Here is a 23,073-nt window from a genome sequence, read left to right on the forward strand (position 1 = left end):
TAAAACCCTGAAATAAAAAAAACGCTAGTCAACAATAATATATCCTGCAAAACTCTCATTCAAATGTGATGGTGAAATTAGGCTATTTTCAGATAAACAGAAATTAAAGGAATATGTAAAAACCAAGCCAAACTTATAAGATTTATCAAAGGGAGTCCTCTGGTTTGAGAACAAACAGCATCAGACAACAGCCTGAATCTAGGACATGAGATTGCACAAGCCAGATACCAACCTAGGAAATGAACTCTCAAGGACTATTCAAAACCAAAAGATTTACAACAATGAACCACAGACGTTAATCTGCAAAAGACAACAACATCAGTACAATAAAAGAGGGAATAAACGGTGTAGGTATAGAACTTTCTAATGGAGAGAAAGGCAAGGCGATACCAAGTAATAATAGGCTGGTTCAAACTTAGGAAGATAAGGGTAAATTTCAAGGTAACCACAAAGAAAGTTAACAAATCTACCCATCATAATAGAAAAGAAAAACATAAAGTCTCAGAAAAACAAAATATACAAAAAGAAAAGAAATGAAAAAAAATCCCACAAACAAGAGGAATTCAGCACAGGAAAGTAAGAGGAACAGCGAAATTGTCAGCACCACAAAAAGAAAGCACTATAAAATGACTACAATAAACTCACAGCTATCAATAATTACACTGAATGTAAATGGCCCAAATGCACCCATAAAGAGACAGAGAGTGACAGAATGGATGAAAAAACAGGATCCATCTATATGCTGTCTAAAAGAGACACACCTTAGAAACAAAGACATAAATTTATTAAAAATCAAACGATGGAAAACAATATATCAAACAAATGACCACCACAAAAGAGCAGGAGTGGAATACCAATCTCAGATAAAATAGATTTTAAAACAAAATCCACCATAAAAGACAAAGAAGGACACTGTATAATGATTAAGCGGATGATCCATCATGAAGACATAACCATAATAAACATCTACGCATCCAATAACAGGGCTCCAAAATACATAAAACAAACTCTAACAGCACGAAAAAGAGAAATTCACAGTTCCACAATAATAGTAGGAGACTTCAACACACCACTCTCAGTAAAGGACAGAACAACTAAGAAGAAACTCAGCAAAGATACAGAAGACCTAAAGGGCACAGTCAGCCAACTTGACCTCAGAGACATATATAGAACACTCCATCCAACAGCTGCAAAGTACACATTCTTTTCCAATGCACATGGAACGTTCTCCAGAATAGACCACATCGTAGGCCACAGAGCAATCCTCAACAACATCCAAAACGGTGAGATAATACAAAGTATCTTCTCTGACCACAACACCATCAAAGTAGAAATTAACAACAGGAAGGGCAAGGAAAAAAACTCAATTACACGGAAACTGAATAACACCCTGCTTACAAACCACTGAGTAATAGAAGAAATCAGAGATGGAATAAAAAAATTCCTAGAATCCAATGAGAACGAAAACACATCATACCAAAACCTTTGGGACACAGCAAAAGCAGTCCTCAGAGGACAATTTATAGCAATAGATGCACACATCAAAAAAGAAGGGACAAAATCGAAACATTAACTACACAACTCAAACAAATAGAAACAGAATAGCAAAGAAAGCCCACAGCCACTACGCAAAAGGAAATAACAAAGATCAGAGGAGAAATAAAAAAAATCAAGAATAAAAAAACAATAGAAAGAATCAATAAAACCAAAAGTTGGTTCTTCGAAAGGATCCAAAATTGACAAACCACTGGCCAAACTGAAAAAACAGGATAGGACACAAATAACCCAAATAAGAAATGAAACAGGGGACATCACAAAAGACCCAACTGAAATAAAAAGGATCATAACAGAGTATCATGAAAAACTATACTCCAACAAATTCGAAAACCTAGAGGAAATGGATAAATTTCTAGAAACACACTACCTACCCAAACTATCACAAATTGATGTTGAAAATCTGAATAGACCCATAACACGAGAAGAGATTGAAAAGGTAATAAAATAAGTAAATAAATAAAAATAAAACTTCCAACAACAAAAAAAAAAGCACTGACCCAGATGGCTTCACTGGAGAATTCTACCAAATATTCAGAGAAGAGCTTATGCCAGTACTACTCAAATTATTTCAGAACATACAAAAGGAAAGGATACTTCCAAATTCATTCTATGAAGCCAGAATAACCCTGATACCAATACCAGGCAAAGACACAACAAAAAAGAAAATTACACATGAATATCTCTCATGAATAAAGATGCAAAAATTGTAGCCAATAGAATTCGGCATCTTATCAAAAAAAATAATGCACCACAACGAGGTAGGATAAATACTAGGTATGCAAGGATGGTTCAACATTAGAAAATCAATCAATGTAATCCACCACATAAATAAAATAAAGGAAAAGAATCAAATGATCATCTCAATCAACACAGAAAAGGCATTCGACAAAGTCCAACACCCATTCCTGATAAATACTCTCAATAAAATAGGAATAGAAGGGAAATTTCTCAACATAATAAAGGACATCTAAGCAAAACCAACTGTCAACATCATTCTAAATGAAGAGAAGCTGAAAACATTCCCCTTGAGAACAGGAACAAGACAAGGTTGCCCGTTATCACCACTTCTATTTAACATTGTGCTGGAAGTCCTAGCTAGAGTAATAAGGCAAGAAAAAGAAATAAAGGGTATCCAAACTGGTAATGAAGAAGTAAAACTGTCTCTATTTGCAGATGATATGATACAATATATGGAAAACCCAAAAGACTCCCAAAGAAAACTAATGAAACTAATAGAAAGATTCAGCAGAGGAGCAGGATACATGATAAACACACAAAAATCAGTTGGATTCCTATACACCATTTATAATAGCCGCTAAAAAATGAAATACTTAGGAATAAATCTAACCAGGGATGTAAGAGAACTATACAAGGAAAACTACAAAACACTACCGCAAAAAACCAAAAGACATCTTCATAAATGGAAAAACATACCATGTTCATAGATAGGGGCGCTCAACATTGTGTAAATGACAATTCTATCCAAAGCAATCTACAAATACAAATACACTGCAATCCCGATCCAAGTACCAACAACATTCTTTAAAGAGATGGAAAAAATAATCATTAACTTTATATGGAAAGGGAAAAGGCCCCGGATAAGTAAAGCATTATTGAAGAGGAAGAATAAAGTAGGAAGACTCGCACAACTTGACTTCAAAACCTACTATACAGCTATGGTAGTTAAAACAGCCTGGTACTGGTACAAAGACAGATGCACTGACCAACGGAACAGAATCGAGAACCCAGAAGTAAATCCATCCACCTACTGTCATCTGATCTTCGACAAGGGCTCAGAGTCCATCAAATGGGGAAAAGACAGTCTTTTTTAAAATGGTGCTGGCAAAATTGGATGTCCATCTGAAAAAAAATGAAACAGGACCCATACCTCACACCATACACAAAAACTAATTCAAAATAGATCAAAGACCTAAGTCTAAAACCAAAAACTATAAAGATTATAGATGAAAAAATAGGATCAACACCAGATATCCTAATATATGGCATTAACAGGATACAAACCATAACTAACAACATACAAACTCCAGAAGATAAGCTAGATAACTGGGATCTTCTAAAAATTAAACACTTAGGCTCTTCAAAAGACTTCAGCAAAAGAGTAAAAAGAGAACCTACAGACTGGGAAAAAATTTTGGCTATTACAAATCCGACAAAGGTCTAATCTCTAAAATCTACAGGAAAATCCAACACCTCTACCACAAAAAGACAAATAATCCAATTAAACAATGGGCAAAGGAAATGAACAGACACTTCGCTAAAGAAGGCATTCAAGCGGCTAACAGACATTTGAGGAAATGCTCCTGGTCACTAGCCATTAGGGAAATGCAAATCAAAACCACAGTGAGATACCATCTCACCCCAGCATTACTGGCACGAATAAAAAAAACAGAAAATAATAAATGTTGGAGAGGCTGCAGGAAGATCGGAACTCTTATACACTGCTGGTGGGAATGCAAAATGGTACAAAAATTTTGGAAAACAATATAGCACTTCCTTAGAAATCCAGAAATAGAAATACCAAAGCCAGAAATAGCAATCCCACTCCTAGGAATGTATCCTAGAGAAATAAGAGCCGTCACACGAATACGCACACCCATGTTCACTACAGCATTGTTCACAATAGCAAAAAGATAGAAATAACCTAGATGCCCATCAACAGATGAATGGATAAACAAACTATGGTACATACACATAATGGAATACTATGCACCGATGAAGAACAATAATGGATCAGCGAAATATCTCACAACATGGATGAATCCGGAGGGCATTATGCTGAGTGAAATAAGTCAATCACAAAAGGACAAATATTGTATGAGACCACTACTGTAAAATCTCATGAAAAGGTTTATACACAAAAAGAAACAATCTTTGATGGTTACGAGGAAGGGGAGGGGTGGGGGCGGAAAAACACTAAATAGACAATAAATAAGTGGTAAATATGGTGAAGGGTAAGACAGTACACAACACTGGGGAAGCCAGCACTACTTGTTCAGGGTAAGGTCATGGAAGCTCCATGGACAAATCCAAACTCCCTTAGGGACTGAATTGCTGGACTGAGGGTTATGGGGACCATGGTCTTGGAGAACATCTAGCTCAACTGACATAACACAGTTTGTAAAGAAAACGTTCTACATTCTACTTTGGTGAGTAGCATCTGGGTCTTAAAAGCCTGTGAGTGGCCATCTAAGATACTCCACTGGTCTCACCCCTTCAAGAGCAAGGGAAAATGAAGAAAACTAAAGACACAAGGGAGTTTAGTCCAAAGGACTAACAAATCCACAATTACTATGGCCTCCACCAGACTAAGTCCACTACAACTAGATGGTGCCTGGCTACCACCACTGACTGCTCTGACAGGGATCACAATAGAGTGTCCCAGATAGAGCAGAATAAAAATGTAGAACAGAATTCTAACTCACAAAAAAAGGCCAGACTTACTGGCCTGACAGAGACAGTTGAAACCCCCAGAGTACGGCCCCCAGACACCCTTTTAGCCCAGTAATGAAGTCACTTCGGAGGTTCACCTTTTAGTCAGATTAGACAGACCCATAGGACAAAACAAGACTAAAGGGGCACGCCAGCCCAAGGGCGAGGACTAGAAGGCAGGAAGGGACAGGAAAGCTGGTAATAGGGAACCCAAAGTCGAGAAGGGAGAGTACGAACATGTTATGGGGTTGTTAACTAATGCCATAAAACAATATATGAACTAACTGTTTAATAAGAAGCTAGTTTGTTCTGTAAACATTCATCTAAAGTTTAATTAAAAAAAAAGAAAAATCAAACGATGTATTGCATTGGGCAAATCTTCAGCAAAAGATCTCTTTAGAGTTTTAAAAAGCAAAGATGACTAAGGTGTGCCTGACCTAAGCCATGACCTTTTTATCACCTCATATGCCTGGGAAAGCTGGACAATGAAAAAGGAAGGCAAAAGAACTAATGCATTTGAATTGTGGTGTTAGCGAAGAATACTGAAGATACTGTGGACAGGAGTGAACAAATCAGTCTTAGAAGGACTACAACAAGAACGCTCATTAGAAGCAAGGATGTGAGACTTCAGCATGCATACTTTGGACATGCCATCAGTCCAATCGTTGGAAAAAGACATCATGGTTGGTAAAGTAGAGGGTCAGTGAAAACGAGGGAAACCCTCTATGAAATGGATTGACACTACAGCCACAACAACAGACTCAAATGTACCAACAATCATGAAGATGGCACAGGGTTTGGCAACATTCTGTTCTGTTATACATAATGTCACCATGAGTCAGAGCCATCTTGACAGACTGAACACAGAGAAGGGACATCCATTTCTCTCTTTCCTGAAGTCTCACTTTTTCTCAGAAAGGACTGACAGCAAGTAACCAAACAGAGGGACAGAGATCTGGATGCAGAAAGCAGCTTTAAAATTCTATTCTAGCCAATTCTGCAAATTCAGAGCTTTTTCTGCCACATAGGTCAAAAGTGAAATAAGACAAATCTGTGTGCCTTGAGATTTCAACTGTTTTTCCTTTTAAAATATATATTGTTCAAAATACACTGTATCTTGAACTTTGTGAATCATAACTCACAGTAAGAAATATGTTTTACATCAAAACCCAGTACACACACAACACACACACATAATTTGAAACAAAAGTTTCATGCAATAAAAGTTACCCTTACTCCATGCAGTACAATATGATAAATTTCTAATGTTTTCTTTTTCAATGCTGGCAACATCACAAACTGCTTCCACGGCCGAGTCATGGGTCACAGCCTAGAGTCTAAGAAACACTGCTGTAGTACACACATGTGGTCTGGCCTTCCCTACCTCTCCAACTGTACCTCCTGCTATTCTCCACCATACTTCCCACACCACAGCCACTCCCACACTCCCTCATTCCCCAGTTACTATTCTGTATTTTTAACACTGAACCATAAGGTCAGTTCCTGAAATATGCCAAGCTCTTTGCTGCCTCAGGGCCTTTGATATTGTTAGTGCTGCCCGGAGCACTTCCCCCAGATCAATGATTGCACAGATAGCGCTTTGTATCTTTCAGGTCTCTGCACAAAAGGAACATCCTCTAAGGGGCCTTCACCAACTGTCCAATTTGAAATAGCCACCACCCACAACTCCGGGTAGGGGGTATAGGAAATGGAGGAGTTCACTGCTCTCAAGTGTTGTTGGGAGGTCTGAATGGCAAAATGGAAGACAGATACAAACAGTATTCAGTAAACATCGTTTCCATCTCCTGATGCCACTGCATAGGTCACTGCATTTAGTCACTGAAATTCTACTACATTTGCTTCATAATGGCTTTTCTAACTCTCTGAAAAGTGAGGACTTCATCCTCCAATTTCCCCAAGTACTTTGTATTCTCTCAGACCACTTACCACATTCTTCTTTTTTTATTTATTCAGCAAATATCTGAGAGACGACTATGGACTAAGGAGCCTGCTAACCTAAAGGTTGGTGGTTCGAACTAACCTGGTAGCTCCATGGAAGAAGGGCCTAACAAACTGCTTTGGTAAAAACGATAGCCTAGAAAACCCTGTGGAGCAGTTCCACTCTGTAACACATGAGGTCGCCATGAGTTGGGGGCCAACTCAAGGGCAGCTAAAAACAAGAACAACGATATAGACTAAGCAATAGCAGTGAACAAGATCTACTTCTCTAAGAGGTCACAGTTTAGTAAGGGTAACAACTTTATAAACAAAATTTCAATTGAATGTGTTAACTACATTAACAAAGATGTGTACCAGGTACAGTTGTGACTGAAAAAAAGAATGAAGAGTCAATTGTTTTGAGTAGAGAAGGAAGGCAACAGAAAAAGTGATAGCTATCTTGGGTTTTGAAGGATCACTAGGAGTTTGGCAGGCAAACAAGGGAGTAAGGGTATTCCATGTAGAAGAAACAGTCTATGCAAAGTAAAGGGAATAGGCATACCGCCCACTGAAGTTGCCTGGTATGTTAAAGAATAGGCAAGTGGCTTAAAGTAGTGTCAGAGAAAGGGAAGAGGCGAGAGAGGCCAGACAGATAGACAAGTGGTAACTCCTGGAGGGCTTTGTATGTCATTTCAGACACTTTGAATTTTATACTGTAGGGAATTAGAAGTTATTCAGGGATTTTAAAGAGATAATATAAACGGATCCGGGTTTTAGAAAATTTATTCTGGAGGCAGAGAAAATAAGGGATAGGAGTATCGTCAGGACAGTCTCTAAAAGACTATTACAACAGTCCCAGCAAGAAATGAGGAGGCTCCAAACTAAAACAGGATGTCGTGACCAATTGAATATGGGGGTTAACAGGTAAAGAGGAATGCAGGATAACTCTGATTTCTGGTTTAGGTTATAATATGGTGGTATCATTAATGCACCTGGTGAAAATAGGAGAAACCAGGAGGAAAGATTACAAGTTTAGTTTTGGTTTTGAGGAGTTTGAGGGGTCGTTGAAGTGCTCAGGTAGAGATATCACACTAAGGCCTAACCCAGTTTCTGGGCTGAAAATTGAAATGTTGTAGTTAAACCACAGGGATAAGCAGAAGCCATAAGCATAGATGAAATCACCCAAGGGAAATGTACAGACTAAGACGTGAAAGTCATTAAGGAGTGAATCCCTTAGACAAGGAATGTAAAAAGCAGGCAAACCCAGTGAAAAAGGGAGGGAATGAATGACCATGAACTTCAACTGTCACAAAGAGACGAAGTAAAATAAATTTTGAGAAGTAATTACTGGATTTGGCAATTAAAATGCCATTAGAAATTTAAGCAAAAGTAACTTCATTGAAGCCATTAGAGAGGAAAACAGACAACAGTGCTAAGGATCAAAGAGAAGGGGCAGAAGCTGACACAAGTGAAAATACTATGTTTTCAAGAAGTTTACTGATAGATCAGAGGACTGGATAAACACAGGATGGGGAAAGTGATTTTTTTTTTTTTTTAATTTTCTTAAGATGTATGACTTGAGCACATTTAAATACAAGGAAGCAGCTGAAAACACAGGAAAGAAAAAAGGTAACTGGAAGCAAAAAGTCTCCTAATGGAGAGGAAAGGAATGAGTCAAGAGCAAAGACGGACCCATTAACTTCAAAACCTCTTTCTGTGAACTAGAAATGAAAGACTGAAAGATAGGTAAAAATATAGAACAGTGTGTAGATTAGGATATGAAGTTGAAGAAACTGCCTGTCAAACTCCATCATCTGCGCAGAATGGAGGAAGGTAAAGGAGGAGTGATACACATTTGGTGGCAGCCAGTGTGGTATTCATAAGTGCTTAAAAGATGTGGTGATAACATGAATTAACTAGAATTCTGGTGTTCTCAAATATGTGGGTAAAATCACCTACAGTCTTTTAAAAAATGCAAATACCCTAGCACCTTCCCTCCTCATTTAGAATTTGGGGGCTGAAGCTCAGGCAAGCGAATTTTCAAGAACTCTCCAAGTGATTCTGAGGGGCATGCCTGTTAAGAATCACGGACCTAGAAGGTAATCTACTGGCTAGATAGAATACAGCTGATCCAAAATGCAGCAATTATTAAATGTCCCTTAAAGGGGTGTAGAACAGTGCTCTGCCACTCAAACAAGCAAAGATTCCAAAATCTAGGGAGATTCGGAGCAGTATTGAGACAGTCAACACTGACCACCATAACGCGCCCTTAATGAATCCCCTTAAGATGAAGCTAAGAGCTTGAAATATGCAACGATTTAACTAAACGCTTGCTCGAAATAATGCCCACCTTAGACTGTTAGACCCATTGTCTTCCCCAAATTCCATTACTGTAGAATCTTAGCAAACCGGGTTAGGCCCTAGTAGGATATCTCTACCCGAGCACTTCAGAGTGGAATTTGGGGTGCTGCAAGAATAGGAACTGCGAGGGAATTCCAGGGATAGCTCCCGAAAAGGGAGAAACAATGGGGTCGAGAGCGGAAAGGACAGGGACGACTCCTACTGACTGCCCATCTGCCCACTTGACGTGGGACGCTGCGTAACCAGGACCCCGGAACCGTGGTTCCGGCCTCGCCTGGCACTCACCATAGTCTCAGGACCTCAGCAGAACGAGCTACGTATCCTTGCAACAGGAAGACGCCGCCACCAATACTGACACACGGTTACTCTAGCAACAGAGCTCCGCCCACTACCGGAGATACGTAAAACCTTACCGTCCCGCCCCTTCGCCCCTAGTGGCTGGGAATAATTGTCGTTCCACCTACTCAATAGATAGACCCGCCCCTTTACGCCGTCACCTGGGACGACGGGATGCCAAGTTCCGCTCGCCAGCGTCATTCCTTCCATTTGGTTCACGGGTGACCCGGAAGTTTAAGCAAATATGCTCGCGGATTCCAAATATTGTTATATTTTACTTTTAAATACATTTCTATCCCGTTTTTATTTACTGAGATCTTACACCGTGTTAATTGTCTATGTACTTTAGTGTAAATGCACCATAGAAGTCTGTCTTTTGGGAAGGGATTCCGGAAGCGAAACCATTAGTAACAGGAAGTGAGTATGAGTGGGCTAGCTGCTTGCTGTCAGGACCGCCTGGGCTGGTCCGCTTTGGAGCGGAAAGGGGGGTGGGCGGAGAAGTTAAACTGGTAATACTGAGCCGGAGAACCTGTATAGTGAAGCCCTCTGATATAAGGAGAGGAAGAATCTTAGAGGTAAGTCCGAAGACGGGTTTATAACTTAGGGGGGATATGTTGGAGGGGCAGAGGTCCGAGTTGGAGCTTGGTGTTCAGTCGCTTTGGATTTAAGGAAGTGTTCTGCTGTTGTGCCTGGAAGGCTTGTTCACACAGGGCCGGAACTTCTGAGCTCGACTTCCCAGTACAGCCAACCTTAACAGGCTTATCGCTTCCACACCCGCCACTTTCACACTTGTTACCCACTCCCCCACCCCTTCACTTGCTGTTTGCTGGGGGAAACACTCGTTGTGCTTGTACATTTCACAACGCTTCTTTCGAGCATGATTTCAAGGATCATTTATCTGACAAAGGGCCTTTGGATACCTGTTTTCAGAGCGATAGACTGTAAGTGAAGCGGGGGGGTGTGACTGTTAAGGAAATTAGTCATGGGAGTGCTTTTACCGAGTCGAGTATCGAGTACTCAGACTGATCATTTTCTGTGGTGAAACTAGTTGTCACCTAATGTAGAGATCTTCGAATTAATGTCACTGCGTAAGTATCACCTTTCTCCTGAGCTTCTCCAGTGAATCGTTGAATCTGTACTGTAAGGCTATGCATACATACATTTCTGAAAACTATGCTTACCCGTTGCCATTGAGTCGATTCCGACTCCTAGCGACCCTATAGGACAGAGTAGAACTGCCCCCATAGGGTTTCCAAGGAGCGGCTGGTGGATTCGAACCGCCTATGTTTTGGTTAGGAAACATATGCTCAAGGTATGCTTTATTTTACAGTTAAGAGCTACACCAGTTTACTTTTTTACCAAGCAAGTGCAAATTAAGTTATCTTGAGTAATACTTTGTTGTTTTATGATCCAAAATGGCTTTGCAGTAGAGCTGCCCCCAGCACCAGCTTCGCAATTAGTTGTGGATAACTAGGCAATGGGAAATAATCAAACTAGGGCTCAGAATATTCAAATTATCCATTTATTTCATGGCAAGTGTAGTTCTATCTAATTCTTCAACCTGAGACATCAGCAGCAGATTATTCCTCACAGTCTTTAACAGTTAATGCGTGTGTACATTTAAGTAGAAGTAGTGTTTGAAACTCCTCCCTGATACATACAAGTATTATTATTGACATACAAGTTTATGTCAATGATAATATCTTTTGATACTTTGGTAGCCCTAATAATATCACTTGTGAGAAGGGCGTATGATGAACACTTCCTTTCTAAAATGTATGTGTACTAAATGTAGAAGCAATTAGAATATCATATTTAAGTTGGAGACACCTAGTGAATGTGTTTTATGGTATTATGTTTTGTTAATTGTGTCATATTTATACATCTCTAGATTTTTCAGCAGAAGACTTGGGGTGCATTAACATTGCTTAAGAAAAAAAAATGACTACTCTTGAAAGTTTAGAAACCAAAGGTAAGTGTTTTCTTTGGATGATAATTTCTTTCAAAACATGAAATTTATGACAGTGTGAAGGAATGTTTGAGCCAGGTAACTAAATCTACAGCCCTTGGGAATAACTCATGTTTCATATCTCTTCATGATTGTTTTGTAGTGCAGTGTTTATGTTTCAGAGCTTCAGATATACAAGTGAATATTAACATCATTAAGTAGTATTTATTAAATGATTACTCACTCTTAAACATTTAGTGTAAAAGCAAAATTTTACAGCTATATTCTCTATCCCCATGGAAAATTAAGATTTAAATTAACAGTAATACGTATTTTTTAAAGATTTAAATAGATGTACAAGAAGGACAAATAATTGTATAAGACCATTATTATAAGAACTCAAGAAAAGATTTAAGCACAGAAGAAAACATTCTTTGATTGTCATGAGGGTGGGGAGGGAGGGTGAGGGTTATTTACTAACTGCATAGTAGATAAGAATTGTCTTAGGTGAAGGGAAGGAGAGCACACACTACAGGGGAAGTCAGCACAACTGGACTAAACTGAGGCTAAGAAGTTTCCTGAATAGAATCAAAACACTTTGAGAGACAGAGTAGCAAGGGTAGGGGTCTGGGGACCATGCTTTCAGGGGACATCTAGGTCAATTGGCATAACAAAGCTTTTTAAGAAAATGTTCTGCATCCTACTTTGGCAAGTGGCGTCTGGGGTCTTAAAAGCTTGCAAGTGGCCATCTAAGATGCATCAGTTGGTCCCAACCACCTGGAGTAAAGGAGAATGAAGAACACCAAAGACACAAGGAAATTATTAGCCCAAGAGACAGAAAGGGCCACATAAATCAGAGACTGCAATAGCCTGAGACCAGAAGAACTATATGGTGCTTGGCTACCACCAATGACCGCCCTGACAGGAAACACAACAGAGTCCCCCTGATGGAGCAGGGGAAGGGTGGAGTGCAGAGCTCAAATTCTAGTAAGAAGACCAGACTTAATGGTCTGACCAAGACTGGAGGAACCCTGGAAAGCATGGCCCCTGAATTCTCTATCAGCCCAGAACTAAAACAATTTCCGAGGCCAACTCTTCAGACGGATTGGACTGGACTGTGGGACATAAAGTGATACTCGTGAGGAGTGTGCCTCTTAGCTCAAGTAGATACAAGAGACTAAACGGGCAGCTTCTGTCCGGAGATGAGCTGGGAAGGCAGAGAGGGTTAGGAGCTGGTTGAATGGACATGGGGAATCAAGGGTGGAAAGGAGGAGTGTGCTGTCGCCATATATGGAGAGCAGTTAGGGTCACATAACAATGTATGTATAAATTTTTGTATGGGAGACTAACTTGAAACGTAAACTTCATTTGAACTACAATAAAAAAATAAAAATAAATTTAAAAAAATAGATGTATAAACAACTAGCAGATATCAAACACCTTGCTAAATACAGTCATCACTCTTTAGTCCTGCCTTGCTTGGCCTCTCTATAACATTAATACTGTTGACATTCACCTCCTTTTCAAATATTTTTTTTTCATGGCTTCCATGACATCATTCTTCCTGTTTTCAGCCTGTTTCAGCAATTTTCAGCCCCTCACTGTCCAATGCAGTAGCCACATGTGGCTATTTGAATTTAAAGTAATTAATATTCTTTAAAACCATAAAAATCCAGTTCCTCACTCTGACCAGCCACATTTTAGGTGTTCAGTAGCCATGTGTGCCTAGTGACTGTTGTATTGGAAGGTGTACACATGCAACACCTCCATCACTGCAGAGAGTTTTATTTGACAGCACTGCTCCAGCTATACTTTCTCTGTGTCTTCTTCAGCCTCCTCTCCTCCAGGTTTATCCTTTAAGTATCAATTTTTTCCGCCCCCTTTTTTCACTCTTCAAGGAGCTTTGCTGGCGCCATGGTTAAGCACTCAGCTGTTAACTGAAAGGTCAGCGGTTCGAGCCTACCATCTGCTCCATGAGAGAAAGATGTGGCAGTCTGCTTTCATAAAGATTTACAGCCTTAGAAACCCTATGGGGGCAGTTCTGCTCTGTCCTATAGGGTCACTGTAAGTCAGAACCATCTTGACAGTAATGGGTTTGGATTTGGGTTTTTCACTCTTCAGCCCTCTTTCTCTTCTCCCAGTGCCTCAGTACTCATCTATAGGAATGACATCTAAATCTGTCTATAGCCTGGATCTCTTTCCCTGTGATTCAGACCTTCAGAGCCTGCTGCCTACTGGCCATCTTCAGTTAGACATAGGCAACAGTCTTAGCGTATCACAAAGGGAGCTTCTCCTGACCCAGCTTCTCTCTTGGTGGAGTGAGTTCTGGAGGCCAGGGTCATCAGTGAGAGGTGGGAAACAATTTCCTAGAAGCCAGCTTTGCAGCAAGCTGACCTCCAGCAGCAAACTCTCTCTAAGGGGACTGAAGTTTTCTAAGGAAACAAGAAAGAAAAGATCATGCCAATAAATATTTAATTGAATTTAATTCAGCTGTGTGCAGCAGCCGTTCGTAAGTCACCAGAAGGCTTTTATTGTATTAGAATAAGCAAACCAGAGGTCATAATGAAAGTAATAAGTTGGAAATTAATGGGAAATAAGAGAAATTAAGTGATAACTGATATGAAAGCAACTAGTATGGTACTTGGCAAAAAGAAAAAAATTAATAAAATATTTTGATTAGTGTATGATTAGTGATTAAAAGTTTTTGCCAGGCCTCTGTGAAATTATTTTTTATTGCTTGTTATTTATTTGTTTGTAGTGAAGATAAAAGTTACAAAGCAGTTTCACTTACATTATTTTATTTGCTTTTAATTATCCAGTAAAGAAGGTAATTCAGCTATTAGTCCCATCTGTACTTAATATAATGCTAACTTTTGTTATTAGTCAACAAAATTTCTTTGTATTCTATAGCCTGAGAAAAGGTGTACTAATTATGGTTGACATTTGCCAGTTGGTTGCACTTCCTGTAACTGCCTCAGAAGAGAAGCAAGATGTTGTTTGGTTAATAGCCATAGAACTTCCTCCCAGAACATCCGAGCAGTGCTGCCATCATGAGAAGGATGTGTCATCGCTGCAAAGGCTTTTTCTGCAAGGGAAGCATACAATAAATAATAAATAACTAGAAAGTAGAATCCAAAGCTTTTCTTGGAAGTAAGATTAAAGTTTTAAGATGTTAAAGTCATATAGTTTAGGGAAAGCAGACTAAATAGTGCAGTCTGACACATTTAAATATATATTATATAATTCTATGAAATAGTCTAACTTTATCACCAGTTCTGTGGACTAATAGATATTAGGTGAAAAAGGATTCCATGGGCAGATAATTTAGGAAATGCTGAATTAAGGGAAAAATTGTGCTACAGGGCTTCTCAGAGACTTTAGTATACTAATGTGCATTGCAAAGTTCCTAAAAAGAGATGTGATATGCAGCATTGTCTACACTTATTTTGACCAGGGAACTGTCTGTTCATGGAAAATGTGGCAAGAAGAATGTTTAGATTCTATGTGAGTAAATGTGGGTCTAACATTGTAACACATTTTTCTAATTTATTAGTAACAATTTTATTGGATGTTATTGGTGATACTTAAACTAATACTGAATTAGCATTACCAAGTGGGAATCCTGAAATTTAACAATTTTGTACCTGAATTTGCATATATTCTGAAAAGTTTGTCAGACTTTACCTAAATTAGGAATTAATGCTTTGGCGTAGAGAAAAAAAAAAGTTTTAGGTGAGTTAGTTATTGGATGTTGAAATGAAATCTAGGTAGTGTGTTAACAGATTGATGAAAGTCCCTATGTATTTATTCATCTTTTCTGTGCCAGGCACCATTTCTTCAGCTGGTAATACAAAGATTAGTAGCAGGAAGCAATCCCTGGCCTGTGGGGCTTTCAACAGTCTAGAACAAGAGAAAAACAAACTATTTTAAAATAGTATAGTATTTTCATTATTCTGAAAGCACTGCGGGATGGGAGGATAGTAAGGTTAAGTGATCTGCCCAAGATCACACAATGAGTAAGCAGTAGGAACTAAACTTAGAGTTACTGTGACTCAAAATTTGGTATTCTTTTCACTACACCACCTCTGAATTAGAATACCTGTCTTCGCCGAGGCGTTAGTAGTGTAGTGGTTAGCATAGCTGCCTTCCTAGAATACCTGTCTTCATAGATTTACATAAAAGCGTATTCTTTTTACCTCAGTGTTCTAGAGGAGGGCCCAGCAAATTACAGCCCTCAGACCTGCTAGCTGAGAATATTTGCACTCAATTTGATGATCGGAAACATTAACTTTGAACCCTGATTAAGCCAAGTGATATTCCAAAACAAAACAAAACAAAAAAAAAGAATTCTATTCTTCTCATTATTAGGCCTATATTACAAAAAAAATTTAAGCTCAATTATTTTATTTTGAATTTCATCAACAAAAATTTGTGGAAATTTACCTTCTCTCGTTATGTGAATACCTACATAGTAGCTTCAATTTTGTCTGTTGGACTATAAAACTTAAAATATTTACTATATATTTACTATGTGGCTGTTTGCAGAAAAAGCTTGGCAACCCCTATTCTGGTGTTTGACTAGTGTGTAAAAATGGCACGGGGGCTTCTGACCTCCTCTAACTTCACAAGGGGGGAGAACTTCCATCAGCATCAAAAGCCCAACACTGATTTCTATGAGGCAGAGGTCAGACATACCTCCTCTCTTCAACCTTTTCACCAGTTCTGACACCAGCCATCCCTCCCAAAGCACTCTACTTCCCTGCTGGGTTCGGTAGTTCGTTGCAGTGGCCACACAGAACTCACAGACCATATTCACAATTATGGGGTTTATTAGGGAAATAACAGGATACAGTTCAAGATCAGGAACGACTCAGGATAGAGTTCTTCAATCAGGACAGCTTCTTGGCAAACAGGCCTCTGTCTGGCCCTCGGCCCGTTGGCCTGGCCTCTGCCCCTGCTCATGCAAGTGTTACAAAGCTCTTTAGTTCTGCCAGTAAGTGCTCAGAGGCACCCCACTCCACCAGGAAGCCTCCTGCCCGAAGGCACTCAGCTGTGTCACTCCGTAGGTCAGCACATCTACTGTAGCCACCTTGTTCCCTGGGCCAGGAAGCACACTGCACCGTTTCGCACTGGTCTCACACCAGTCTCCTGTTCCTGCTGCCTCCGTTTTTCTGCCGCCACTTCTCGCCCTCTTGTTCCTTCTCCATTGTTACAGCTCTTTCTGTCACCTGGGTCTAGGAGGTTCTCAGCACAGGGACCTCAAGTCCAAGGAATGCACTCCACTCTGGTCTCTTCTTCTTGGTGGTAGTGAGGTCCCCCCTTGCTGCCTCTGGGATGGCTCATTTTAAACCTAGCAGGATGGCAAAACTAACCAGTTCCCTCGTTAGGGTTCCATACACCTTATTTGCATGGTCCTACCCCCACAAGGAGGCCATGCACATTATTTGCATTATTAGCAAGCTATCCAATCCCCTTGGTGGGCCGCAAGCACCTCATTTGCATAGTGTCACCCAGTCATTTGGTGGGAGTTACAAGACCATGGTGAGAAAGTCCATATAAAAGTGATCTATCACACTGCACTAGTGCCCTATTTCTTCTTTCCTTGCATTTGACCCAACCTGGGGGAAGACAATTAGAACCATAAATCTTAGATGTGCTTTGAGTGACCATAGGTTAAAGTAATGTTGCTGAATATTTTAAGCATTGTTTTGTTGTTTCCTTTCAAAAAAAGTAGAGAAGAATAGGGGTTGATGTTTTGCTTTACTTAAGCATTGCTCATAATTATGGAGCTGGCACCATAGATCTTTGTTTTCCCTCTTGAAAGGTAGTTGCTCGTGAATGTGTCCTGTTTTGTGCCTAGTGCATATGTAATAAAGGTTCCTATGTGTGTCACAAGAAAAAATAGAATTATGAAAATTAAGTTACCAGGTGAAAAAATGTAAAGCCAGCTCTCACTGCCTGCTTACCCATGCTCATTAGCTAGTACAACTTTGGGTGTTCATAAATGCTTGGGTAAGTAGAACAGCTTAAATTGTTTTTGAATAAGGTTAAGAGCAAATTGGGGTTGAAATTTCTTCATTGGAATTTTACAATGACGTGTTTTGTTTGAAAAGAGGTTTCTGTTAAATACTCATCAATGTTTCTTTGCCTTTTAAATTTACACTAGCCATTTTGTGAGTTGTTCTTGAGCCTCTATTACCTAAAATTCTGACTTGGAAATGTTGTAACTTGCCTCTTTGGGAAAAGCTGGATTTCCTGTTGAACCAGGACAGAAGCATCATACCTACTTCTTATTTCTTCAACTTCAGTGGGCCTGAATGGCATGACTCTAGTTTTTGTTTTCAATCCATAGTTAACACAGGGTTCTACACTACTTCTTAAATGCCAGAACATCTTATTAACAAAATTAAATTTACATTGGCTAGAGTTAGACAAACCTAAAGCCAGATTTTAAAAACATGGGACTAAGCCTTGATTTTTAAAGCAATTCAGTGGAAATGCCCCTTGTGAGTGCTAGCATGCTGCAGTATATTTTAACTAAGATACCAAAACTTTTATCCCATTTTCTGCAGCATTCATTGCCTCATCTTTTTGAAAATAGAGTCCCAAGCCCCGAGGAATATTTAGTTTACATTTCATATAGAAATGACAAATATTTTATTTTAATGTAGAATGTTTTGTGAATTAGAACACATTGATTATACCTCAGATATCTTTCTATCCCTGTCTAACATAACTCAGGATTCCCAGTACATTGCTGTATATACATAGTAAACATTCAGAAAACATCTGTTGAATGAAATAAATAGTCCAATAGTCTAATGAGATAATTTTTAAGACTTCAACATAAGAGAATGAAAGTCAGAATTGACTTTTATGACATTAAATAAGGTTTCTTTCCCCTCTTTATCAAGATCCAAAGTTTTTTTTAGGAATTTTTATGAATAATAATAAAAGCAATAAGAACTAACATTTAATGAGCGCTTACTGTGCCAAACACCATTCTAAACACTTTACATGTATTCATATTTACTTTTAAGTGCTACATTAAATCATAGGTATTCAGTATTCAAAAAATAAATAAATAAAACTAACTAAAATAAATAAAACTAACACATGGAATAGATCTGCTACATCAGTAGAGTCATTTTGGGAGGTAGTTCAATGATACAAATCTTCACCAGACACATTACTTTTATACTTGGGAATTCTTCTTGAATAAATAATTTAGAAGTTGAAAAAAAATCTGTAGGCATAAAAGAGTTCACTAACACATTGTTTATTATAATGAAGAATTGGAAAGAGTGTAAATATCCAGCAATAGAATAATAAATAAATAATGCTATATTAAGTTCAAGGAATATATTGTAGCCATTAAAATGAAAAATATGAGGACTGTCAAAACCAACCCGTTGCCGTCGAGTCAATTCCGACTCATAGTGATCCTATAGGACAGAGTAGAACTGCCCCATAGGGTTTCCAAGGAGCACCTGGTGGATTCGAACTGCTGACCTTTAGGTTAGCAGCCATAGCTCTTAACCACCACGCCACCAGGGTTTCCATGAGGACTACAGCAAACCAGAATAAGATACTAAGCTTTCAAAATTTATTATGATTTTAACTATCTAAAAATATTGAAGAAATTTGAAAAAATGAGAAGCTATTTTACAGTGATGGGAATATGGGTAAATTTTTTTCTCATTAATATCTTTTAATAATGTAACATTTTAAAAATAGTGATAGAAACCAGAGGATGTGTGACTGCATGTGAAGATGATCTGTTCTACTCTGTATCTCTGTAACAAAAGAAGAAAAATAATCATACTGAAAAGTAGAAACCTAATAAAACCCATTGCCATCAAGTCGATTCCAACTCATAGCGACCCTATAGGACAGAGTAGAACTGCCCCATAGGGTTCCCAAGGAGTGGCTGGTGGATTCAAACTGCTGACCTTTTGGTTAGCAGCCGAGCTCTTAACCACTACGCCACCAGGGCTCCAAAGAAAGTATTCTCATTAGGTATTTCCCTTGCTGTAAAACAGATTGACAGGTAACTTTTTCATGGTTATTTTCTTAATATTCCCTGAGCAAGCTTCCCACTTCCTATGGAACTTTGGCTGGACAATTCTAGGGCCAGTATCCGGGAATGCAGGTGATAGCAGTGGCTTTGTTTCAATTTGGAATGTTTACAATGTATGTAATTCCGTCTTTTAATATGGCTTTGTTTTTCAGAAACTTTTTAAGGAAGCTTTAATTTTAATAAGACCTTATTATTGCTTTACCAAATTGAATAAATTTTCTTAACCATGTATGTCACAATGAAACATGATTAATATAGTTCACATGTAATTTTGATACATCTAGAATATGATACTGATCTCTAATAGTAATTAAGATTAAGGACATACTTTGGCTTTTTTAAAAGCTAAGAATTCTGTTACAGGTCTTTGCTTTAGGAGACTATATTATATATACATTATAGAATTCAGGTAGATAGTGATGAAGTCACTAAAGACTGATTAATAGTCCATAATTGTTCATAATTAAAATTTCTATAGAAACAAAATTTCTATAGCAATATTTTTGTACCACTTATTACTCTGTAGTTTATCCTTTTACATGTATGTCATATCTCCTAAACTAGATTGTAACTTCCTTGAGCATAGAGGTCCTCACTGCCTCATACAGTGTATGGCCTGTAGTAGGCATCTGGCAACATATTTGCTGCTAGTGGCCACTAAGAGTAAAGCTCACTATAGCTGTTATAAGGAGCCCTGGTTGCACAATGGTTAAGCGCTTGGCTGCTAACTAAAAGGTGGGTGGTTAAAACCTGACCTTTTTTCAGGGAGAAAAACCTGACGATCTGCTCCAGTAAAGAGTACAGCCTAGGCAATTCTATGGGGCATTTCTACTCTATTCTGTAGCGTTGTTTTGCATCAGAATTGACTCAATGGCACACAACAAGAACATAGCTATTATATAAATTTTATGGGCTTTTGTGGTCTAAGAAGTAGGGTTGTTAGCAGAGGCAATGTTATGGATTGAATTGTGTCCCCCCAAAATCTGTGTCAACTTGGCTAGGCCATGATTTCCAGTATTGTTTGGTTGTCCATCATTTTGTGATCTGATGTTATTGTCCTATGTGTTGTAAATCCTAACCTCTATGATGTTAATGAGGCAGGGTTAGAGGCAGTTATGTTAATGAGGCAGGACACAATCTACAGAATTAGGTTGTATCTTGAGTCAATCTCTTTTTGAGATGTAAAAAAGAGAAGCAGTCAGAGAGGAGAGGGACTTTCTACCACCAAGACAGAAGTACCTGGAGCAGGAGCAGAGCTTTGGGGGGGGGGGGTTGTTCTGTACTGAGAAGCTCCTAAACTAGGGTAAGATTGATGACAAGGGCCTTCCCCCAGAGCCGACAGAGAGAGAAAGCATTCCCCTGGAGCTGGCACCCTGAATTCAGACTTTTAGCCTCCTAGACTGTGAGAGAATGAATTTCTCTTTGTTAAAGCCATCCACTTGTAGTATTTCTGTTACAGCAGCACTAGATAACCAAGACAGGCAGTGAGTTCTGGTTGATGGAAGGCTTCCTGAGCAATTAACTCGTGAAGTCAGATTTGGGTTCAGATCCCAGTTTGACACTGATTTAGACAAGCTATTTAACATAAACCTGTTTCCTTATCTATAAAATGATATTATTATGCTTACCTAATGAGACATTCGTAAAAATTAAATGATACAATGCAATCTTAAGGGCATGGAAAAGTCCTTCACGCATAGTAAATTGAATAAAAGTTAACTTTTATTACTGTTTATAGACTTTGGCTTCCAATTTCTCAAATGTATACTGGACTTGTAAAAATGGCAAGAAATCTAACTTCTAGCTCAAAGAGGTATTACGGAACGTACTCATCCAGGAATTCCATGTGGGTCAGATGTCATCTCAGCTCTCTTTTCAAGGCTTGGCAACATTTCCCATTCTAGCATGCCCCCCTTCTTTCTAAGCTCTAAACCGCATCTTGAGTCAATTAGTGAACGTCCTCCTTTCTTAGAGAAATATGACTCAGTGAAACTTATACTACTCCCTCTGTAAAATGAGAAAAAAGGAACAACTGTTTTTGTCATCTGAATGTAGCAGTGGTAGTATAGTGGTGAGCTTGCTGTGTGGTGGCTGGGCCAGTTCCTGAACCTCTTTGTGCCTCACTTTCCTCAAGTATAAAATGTTGGCAGGTGCTATCTAGTTGATTCTGACTCATAGCACCTGTACATGACAGAGTAGAACTGCACCATAGGGTTTCCTAGGCTATAATCTTTACAGGAGCAGATCACCAAATCTTTTCTCCCATGGAGCAGCTGGTGGGTTCAACAGCTGAGCACTTAACCATTGTGCTACTGGTGCTCCTTATCTATAAAATAGAGCTAATTATATCTACCTCACAGTGATGATGTAAGGATTAAATAAGTTACAGTTGGCCTCCGTATCCACAGGTTCTGCATCCGTGGGTTCAACCAACTATGGACTGAAAATAATGGAGGGGGGAGAAAAAGTTCCAAAAAGCAAAATTTGAGTTTGCTGCACACCGAGCACTCCGCTGAATGCACATGAATGAAGTAATGTGTAGCATCCCCTGCTGTATCCTCCACCGTTTCACAGATCCTCAGTCTCTCCCTAGCGCTCGATGTTTGAGCACTGTTCGCCTCGCATCTTCTCCATTCGTTCGCTACTTGTGTTGTGTACACCCTTTCTTTCTGTGAAAAAATGGCTCTTACAAAGCATTGAAGTGATCAAAGCAATCCCTCAAAAGCTAAGAGCGAGCGTAAGGTGCTGTTTCTCGATGAGAAAAATAAGTCTTAGATCTTTTGAAAAGTGGCATGTCACTTGCCGAAGGGGGCCGTAAGGTTAGTAAGAAGGAATCGAGCATTTGCACAATAAAGCAGAAAGAGGCTGAAATTCCTGGAAGTGTTAGGGCTGCCCCTAACCAGCCAAAAAAAAAAAAAAACCCTTGCAATGAAGTCGATTCCAACTCATACCGACCATATAGGACAGAGTAGAACTGCTCTATATAGAGTTTCCAAGGAGCAGCTGGTGGATTCAAACTGACGACGTTTTGTTTAGCAATCTGGGCTCTTAACCACTGCACCACTGGTTCGTGATAAACTGCTTGCAAACACTAAAAAAGCATTAAGTGTTAAGTGTAAGCATCAACAGCTATTTACATAGCGTTTACATTGTATTAGGTATTGTAATTAATCTGGAAATTTAAAAGTATACAGGAGGATATGGAAAGGTTATATGCAAATACCATGCCATATTTTTTTTCATGAAACAGTAGTACACGTATTGTTTTATGACATTGGTTAACAACACCACAACATGTCAACCCTATAACTTCTTAATCTTTTTTTTTTTTTTTGGTGAAAATACACATAGCCAAAGATACACCATTTCAAAAATTTCTACATGCACAATTCAGTGACATTGA

General features: G+C 38.9%; 2 protein-coding genes across 5 annotated transcripts in view; one reads left to right on the plus strand and one right to left on the minus strand.

The window, feature by feature from the left end:
- NME7 (NME/NM23 family member 7) overlaps positions 1–9,693 on the minus strand; it is a 355,379-nt gene extending 345,686 nt beyond the window's left edge. For both annotated transcript variants that reach the window (XM_023738433.1, XM_023738434.1), the window contains exon 1: positions 9,592–9,693. In XM_023738433.1, the coding sequence (XP_023594201.1) occupies positions 9,592–9,594 (3 nt within the window). In that variant the 5' untranslated portion in view covers positions 9,595–9,693. The remainder of the gene's footprint in view (positions 1–9,591) is intronic.
- A 94-nt stretch (positions 9,694–9,787) lies between these two features.
- Positions 9,788–23,073, plus strand: part of BLZF1 (basic leucine zipper nuclear factor 1) — a 38,517-nt gene continuing 25,231 nt past the window's right edge. For 2 of the 3 annotated variants that reach the window (XM_004384091.2, XM_023738437.1), the window contains exons 1-2: positions 10,066–10,217; positions 11,534–11,614. In XM_004384091.2, the coding sequence (XP_004384148.1) occupies positions 11,584–11,614 (31 nt within the window). In that variant the 5' untranslated portion in view covers positions 10,066–10,217; positions 11,534–11,583. The other variant, XM_023738436.1, reaches the window with a different exon arrangement.

Source organism: Trichechus manatus, unplaced genomic scaffold (genome assembly GCF_000243295.1).
Source record: "Trichechus manatus latirostris isolate Lorelei unplaced genomic scaffold, TriManLat1.0 scaffold00117, whole genome shotgun sequence".
Classification (NCBI taxonomy): domain Eukaryota; kingdom Metazoa; phylum Chordata; class Mammalia; order Sirenia; family Trichechidae; genus Trichechus; species Trichechus manatus.